Source organism: Hipposideros armiger, unplaced genomic scaffold, assembly GCF_001890085.2.
Source record: "Hipposideros armiger isolate ML-2016 unplaced genomic scaffold, ASM189008v1 scaffold_651, whole genome shotgun sequence".
NCBI classification, from domain to species: Eukaryota; Metazoa; Chordata; class Mammalia; order Chiroptera; family Hipposideridae; genus Hipposideros; species Hipposideros armiger.
In genome coordinates, this window is record NW_017732001.1 from 574,167 (window position 1) to 582,093 (window position 7,927).

The window sequence follows — 7,927 nt, forward strand, 5'->3', positions numbered from 1 at the left end:
GCTCCTGAAGTTTGAGGATACTTTAGAAGGTTTGAAACAACCTTGTGGTGAATGGAGAGAGGCCACTAAGGAAACATGAGGGCTGGCAGATGGCTGGGCAAAGTTGGAGACCACACCTCAGGGTGGTGCCAATCTCAACAGTCGTGTGCTTTTCTTCATCAGCCTGGGCACAAGTTCAGAAAATGGGAGCAGGTGCGTGGATCCAGGGTTGGGGTACTGAGGAAGGCTATGACCAAGGGAGCAGGGCAGGTGAGATGGAGGTACTGGAGTATAAAGACATGGTTGAAATAATGGTTTTCAAACTCAAATTGACTATGGAAGTCAGGGAAGATAGAAGGGGGCTGAGAGAAAGTAGGGAAGGACATGTTTGTTGATGTTGAACAGAAGATCTGATGAGAGAATTGAATGCTGGAGCTGAGAGTGCTAGGCTTAAATCAAATCTTCCAGAGGTGGAGCATTGTAAGGGGACAAGGCCCAGCGGAGGGGCTGTGGGACAGGGTGAGCAGAGTTGAGTGGAGGGAGGCCCTGGGCTGGCTCAGCAGGGCCCACTGACTCAGGCTGTGGCTCGGACAGGCACTTCCTGGCTGCCCTGAGATGTCTTGGCTGATTGTGGCTCCAGGACCCATTTTGTTTTGATCTGAGATTGACTTAGGGGGTGAGGGGAACTTACCCCCTAACAGAAAGGCTTCTCTTTCTGTTAATGGTTGTTAGAAAATTAAATAAAAGCCTCAAGAATCAAACTTACGGATTTCTCCATTTTCACTTCTGGAAAATGAAAACATAGCGAGAGTACTGAGTAATTTCTCTTCAAATATCCTGGACACATTTATTGCTTTGCTGTTGAAAAGTAGGTCTTAGAAGTTAATGTTTTTTTTAATGTTTTATATTACATTTAAATGTAATCAATCAGAAAATGAACCCTAAGAATAAACCATCAGCACCCAATACTGGTGAGGACGTGGAGCTGCAGGAACTCTCATTCATTGCTGGCGGGAGTGCAGAAGAGTGCAGCCACTGTAGAAGCCATCTTGTCACTTTCATGCAAAAGTAAACCTAATTCTAACCATAAGATCCAGCAAGTGCTCTTGTTGGTATTTACCCAAATAAGTTAAAAACAAAACAAAACAAAGAAGTTATGGATTTCCTCTGCCAGGTTGGGAAGTCAAATATCAACCCTAAATGATTTCTGAATTTGGAAATAACCATGCCAGTTTTCATTTCCAGAAGAAAAGACTTCATGGGATCAAACAAAAAGGTAGATTACAATGTCAGAGAATCCTCCAGGAGGCAAAGATGGCCGCTCAGCCCTTTGAAAGACCACTATTGCTTGTATTCCATTCAGACATGACTGAAAGCCGGCTATGGGCACAGCATGGCAGAGGGTGAATGGGACATAACCTGCTCTTGGCGCTTAGCTCCTGGAAAACGTCTGTTAACGCTTGTTCCTCTTTTCCTTGTCCCGTAGGTCCAATTGAATCCAGGACTCGGCGTTAGGAATGGCGAGCTTTCCTTTCTGAATGGCACCTCGGGAGCTGACGCGCTCCCCCAGGGCGCCAGGCTGATCCCAGTCTCCACAAGGCGGACCCTAGAGCTGAGGAAGCGAAGGAGCAGGGGCCGGAGGGTCAAGGTGGGTTCTCTGGAATTCCCTGAGCCCAGTGGGAGCCCAGCGTCCGACGGTTCCCATGGCACCTCGTGGAAAAGCCCTGGCTGCTCATCGCAGGCCAGCAGCCCAGCCTCGGGTGCCCAGCTTCCTCTGCCTTCTCCCCTCCTCAAACCTGGGGCCAGAACGAAGGGCCTCAGCCAGGAAAACAGCTTTGAGAAGCTGGAGGCAGAGACAAATGTTGACACAGGGTGCACTGTGGTAAACTCTGAACCCAGGCAATCTTTTCTGAGCGGATTTCCAAGGGGTCTGCAGACCAGCCAGCCACTATCCTGCTCTCCATCCTCCTCCTTAGGGACAACTGCCTCCAAAAACAGCAGGAGCTTGAAGGAAAGGGTCCATCCTTTGTCGCTAGCTGGCCAAAGGGAAATCAGTGCACGGAAGATCATTTCAAAATGTCCCCTTCATCTTCCAGTTCAGGATGAAGAAAAAGAAGAATTCTTTATATAGCATAAAACCAACGTGGTTTTCTCAAACACAAGATCAGACACAGTGTTCTAGAAATGAAACACATTTTAGCCAGCACAGATCTGTATTGCTTTTCTTTCAAATGTTCAAAGTCTGACAGTGTTATAGTGGTTATTCACTTGTCGTCATGGTCATAAGGGAACACAGCCAACACACAGGGGAAAAGTTCCCCACCTCGTGTCCTTGGAGACACACTAACCCAGCTGGGCGTGTTGAGTTCAGCACCTACCAGGATAACTGCATTGTATGCAAATGAGTTGGATGTGCTATGCAGTCAATGTTGATTAGTGTATGTAATTTGGTTTTACTTTTTACTAGGGTTGCATAGCTCATGCCCCTGGACAGCATGGACTGGTTATTCTTTAGTGGTTTTTATTTTTTATGTGACCTCCTTTGGTAACTAGGCCTGTTCACTACATACCCCCTAGTGATTTTGCCTTTAAAGTTGTTTGCATCTGGAATGAGTTAATATGCAAAGTGTTTTGAAAATTAGAAATAATTTTTTTTTCCTGTTTAATAAGCAGAAACATTGGAAGCCAAAAATTCAGGTTAAAAAGGAAAGCTAGGCTCTAGGGTTTTTCTGCTCCTCCATTTCTCACTTGCTTCTGCACTACTCCCCTGGGCCCTGTGGTTCATGTCATCCATCAGAGAGGAACGTGACATGATTAGATGATGCGAGATCTTCACTGAACATGGCAGGAAAACTGGACTGGCTGGGTCACTGGAGCAAGACTCAGGGTCTTCTGGCCGTGTTCAAATTCCTCAATTTTTTTTGCAATACTCATCCATTCATTCATCGATACATTCATTCATTCAACAAATATTTGTTGAGCACAAGTTTGAATAAGACAGTGATATATGGTACCCGTATATGTTCTGTGCCCATCAAATCTAAAGTGTTTATGGCTTTACCAGTATGGTAAGTCCATTCTATCAACCCTGAAGGATGTGTTGAAGTCCAGACTTATCCTTGTAGGAACCCACAGTTGAGTCCCACACTTGCTGGATGTCATCAGCACTCACAACCTGCAGGAGACTGGGCATCCTCCGTGTTGCAATTATAATTGTAACGGACAAATTCTCAATTGACCATTTTTCTGGTTGGGTCTCTACACACGTTTAAGAAAGTCTGAGGTCTGCGTGTTTCAGTTAGTTGACAAGGTTACTTGACTCTATGAACTTCCTTCTCTAGGACAGATGTTACGCAAGACTACAAATGCTGATTTAGCTGGACCCTCTGGAGACCTGGTTACTTAGTAACCCCCAAATGGGGAGAAGGGCAAATCTTATGGCACTGAGACTACACTGAATTTGGGGTGCTTTGCTCAGCTTACAATAGAAATGGATCAGAGTTGCAAATGGACAATTACGAGACTTCCAAATTGATTTTTTGTTGTTGTTTTTGGTCTTTACGCCATCAACATATTCTCATTCTCATTTTCTTTCTCTCCCTCAGATTAAAGGTAGATCTTAGAAAGTGAAATGAAGAACTTAGTTTTGGTATGGTTTTCTATAACAACATTTTTAAAAAAATGAAAGTCTTTTTTAAGTTGAATTATTGAGCTGCCTTGTACATTCTGACATTTTTTTCCCCACCTTTTATGAAGTTATCTAAATTTCTTTAACATAATACATGGGTAAGAATATAAGTACATGGAAATCATGAAGAATATTGAGAAATGTGAATGAATACCTTGCAAAATTGACTTATAAAATAATACACTCTTAAAATATCACCTACTCTAGCCTTTTACTCAACATTGGAATTCCGTTTACAACATGATAGGATGCAACTGCCTCTGGGTAAGGTAGAAGAAGCCCAGATTTTGGTTTCAGGCTTTAAAATTTACTATTTATGTGACTTTGAACTGTCAGCCTCTTTGATCCTCTGTTGCCTTATCTCCTGTAATAAAAGATTGTTGAAAGAATCAAGATTATGCATATGAAAGCATTTGGATATTGCTAAGCATTATAAATATACAAAATGGTATTACTACATGGCCCTTCAGACCCACATTTTAAAAATGTCATGGCAACACAGAATTTTTTTGAAACAAGTTTTGACAAAATCATTGATACAATAAAAAATACAGCGATCTAATGATTACAAATAAAATAAATCTTTCTAAGATTTTTACTAGGTGTGCCATTTATGTTCATCTATCTAAGAGGAAAATTATGGATAGAAAGAATCAAGTAGATTCAAAAGAGATTGTATGAAAGGGGTTAACTATACACGAATTTAATCCAATTCATCAAATTAGTCAGACTCTTAACTATAATTCTACTGTATTCCCTAAAATGTAAAACGTATCACTTTATAAATCTGAGGGACTCCTAATGATCAGCTTATTTTATTTTTCCTTATATGTGTATGCAAAACCAGGTGCATTGCAGTTGTTTGGTTATTTTTAACCCTATTAATAGTATTTCACACTTTTTGCAATGCAAACCTTATTTGGACATTGCTAAACATTAATAGATATGGTAACATTTGCAAACTTGTGACCACATTTTTCCATTAGTGGGAATAAAGCAGGGGATTTGAGGGTCACACACCTTGACTCTGGAAGGGACGTGGACCAGGCTCCTCAGTGGCACCCCCATCCTCTCTCTGCTCTGATGGACTTTGTCCAGGGGTCCTGGTCCTTCCACCTCTCCTCCACAATCTGCTCAGAGACACTGAAGTCACCAAGCACAATGGCGGCCGTGTGGGGAGGGGAAACTCCTTTCTTCCTTTCCAGAGGAATATGGAGAAAGGGGAAGGGAAGCTCAAGAGAAGAGAATGCCCCATTTTCTGTTGATTAGAACCTCCTAAATTTTATCTCCATGTTATAAAATTTACTCAGAAATTCCTGAAATAATCTTGTATCTTCCCTAGACCCCCACGTTTGCATTTTTCTCCCTTTTTCTTCATTCCTTCGTTTTCCCTCTCCATTGTTTTTTTTCCCTTTCCTTTCTTTTCCCTTCTCTCCCTCCTCTGTGTGTGTGTGTGTGTGTGTGTGTGTGTGTGTGTGTGTGTGTGTGTGAAGTTGATAGTCTCTTTACTCTCCACTCTGTCTTAAAACACGTTGTCTTTGCAGCATCTTCCAGGATTCCTCAAGGGGCTGACACATATTTGCAACTTCTAAACAGGTCCCTTGGCTAAGCTCTGAGAGAATGAGGAAGAGATCCTTCTCAGAGGAAATTCTCCCCAGTTTCCAGTTTATCCTCAGGATTCTGCTGTGGGACTACTAAACCCACATCACTTAGAAATATGTTTGTCTCTCCCCGCACGCTCTCTCTTTTCACGCCTACTAAACCTTCCTCTGAGGTCTGAGATGGTGCTGGGGCATTTCTCACAATTAGCAATTTAAAAAATTGGCTGTAACATGTGCTAGCAAAACAAAAGGTGCTTACGGCCTCAGAGAGCACACGAGTAGGATTTATTTGTTAAGACCTGATCCTGTTAAACTTTATTTTCAAATACGTCACTTAAAAAAGTCTAGTTATTCCAGGGAACCTATCTGGGCTATCACGATACCAGAAGGTCTCTGGTTAGCATGAGAAGAAATGTATTGTTTTCACAAACTCCAAGGGGACCACAGATATTTCTTAGGTATTTCTTTTAAGGTTAGTAATTCTAAAGAGGGACAATAGTACTAAATCCAAATGGAGGATGATGGCTGAACTGTGCAGCACCTCTTACATGTGAGGTGTTCTCCTAAGTATTGCCATCTTGACCTCAATCCTGTGAGGTGGCTGCTAAGATTGCCCCCACTTTACAGATGAGAAAACCGAGGCACAGAGAGGTCCTGAGCCTAACTCAGAGCTGCACAGTGAGTAAGTGGCGTGGATGGGCCTAGAATCCAGGCTGTCTGGCTGAAGTCTGTATTCCTAACCACCCTACCATCCTGCCCCTTGAAGGAGCATACAAGAAGCGGACATCTCAGCCTCGGCACCTGCCCACACCATCTCCATACTGTGTGTCTGAATGACTGCCACCTTGCCCTGGTTTCCATGTCCCACTTGTTCTGTCTGCCCCAGACCTGCCCTGGTCAGCGCCTTCTTGTCATTTTGGTGTCAGGTTGAAATGCCTGCACAGGGGACCTGACCAGATAACACCGTTATTGAAGCAGGCCTGGCACCCAGACCTTAGCCCATTGCCAGGACCAGAGTAGGTACTTTTACAGATGTTTTGTTCACTGGATGCACAGCAAGGGGGCGGAAACACAGATGAGGTTTCCATTTTCTAGATGCCAGAGGTAAGCGATTGTCTTAGTCACCTAGGGCTGCCATTGTAAGATGCCACAGGCTGGGCGGCTTAAACAACACACATTTATTTCCTCACAGTCTGGGGGCTGGGAAGTCCAAGATCAAGGTGCTAATATGGTCGGGTTCTGGTGCGAGCTCTCTATCTGTCTTGTAGAAGGCCACTTTCTTGCTGTGTCCTCACATGGCTGAGAGAGAGAGACAGAGAAAGCTGTGTTGTGTCTCTCATAAGGGCACTAATTCCATTCACAAGGGCTCCACCCTCAGGACCAAATCACCTCCCAAAGCCTGCACCTCCAAGTACCACCACACCGGGGATTAGTTAGGGCTTCAACATGTGAACTTGAGGAGACACAAACATTCAGTTCGTAACAGAGATGAGCCATTCCATTCTTGTCTGTGTCCTAAGTGCCAGGTCTGCTCCGGACAGCCCCTCATTTTTTGGGTGCTTCTTCCATTTCTCAGGTGTGTAATTTTCCTTGATCACCTGTTGACCACAGACCTACCACAGCTTGCAGCAGCGCCCTCCTCATCTCGTCCGCCCTCTTTAGTATATGAGTATCACTGCATATTTCCTTCATTGTCTGTGCTGTTGTGCTCTCTCTGAAACTCACCCTCAAGGTTTGGCCTCCTCCATCCACTCCACAAGCATGTCCCGTGTGCCGGAGCCCAGCGATGTGTATGTCAGGTACCGTGCGTCCTTCCTCCCTCTCCAGGAGCTTGTCCAGGTTCCCGGTGCCTTGGCCGGTGAGCCTTACTTCAACGGAGCAGGTTTTATCTTCAAGACACATTCCACCATGGAGGATCACAGCAGAAATGATGCCATTGCCCTCATCGCAAAGGTGTTTGAATTCCCACAGGCACAGACCGTGATTGATTCAAGTTAACATCCATTGTAAGTCGCGGTCCTTTTTGTATCCCTCTCATGGGAGAGCATTTGCATCTTGAAATTTTCTCTTGCTTTGCTCAATGGTCTAAGTCACGAAACTAAGTGTGACTGAATTTTAGCAGGACGTTTTAATGAGGTATGTAAATATTTCCCTTGTTTTTCACCCTGTCATTAGTCTGTCACTAGAGGGTACCGTTGCGACACAATCGAATCACTGTGGGGTAATCTTCAAATATTTTTTTCTTCTCTGCTTCATTGTGAACGAGGACAAAGGAGGTATTTTAAAATTAATTTATGTTCAGTAAATTTCCCACTAGATGTCTCAGTGGAAGATAGAGCCCACCTGAAACACGTCCCATCCCCACCTCCCCTGGTGGGCATGAGACATAGACTCAGCCAATCAGGACATAGTCTCCCTGGGGTTTTGATGCTACTCTGCAGGGATGGGAAGCAGGGAGACTTCTTTAAGGTGGTGGGAGGCAGGCAGCATTGCGCTGATCCTGGGGAGAAGTGATGTCTGTCTTTGGCCGTGAAATCCCTAGTCTACATTTGTCCCAGGGCCTGATTTTGATCATGATTCTACCAGCTCATACTCCTTTTGTTCTTGTGCATTTTCTGGGCCCGGCTCTCCAGCCTTCTGCTAAATTCATCCTCAGCTT

The 7,927-nt window shown here is 44.2% G+C and overlaps 1 protein-coding gene across 1 annotated transcript in view; it reads left to right on the plus strand.

Moving 5' to 3' along the window:
* Positions 1 to 4,233, plus strand: part of FAM124B (family with sequence similarity 124 member B) — an 8,843-nt gene extending 4,610 nt beyond the window's left edge. The window contains exon 2 of the mRNA XM_019626006.1: positions 1,466 to 4,233. Within this exon, the coding sequence (XP_019481551.1) occupies positions 1,466 to 2,110 (645 nt within the window). The 3' untranslated portion in view covers positions 2,111 to 4,233. The remainder of the gene's footprint in view (positions 1 to 1,465) is intronic.
* Positions 4,234 to 7,927: the final 3,694 nt, after the last annotated feature.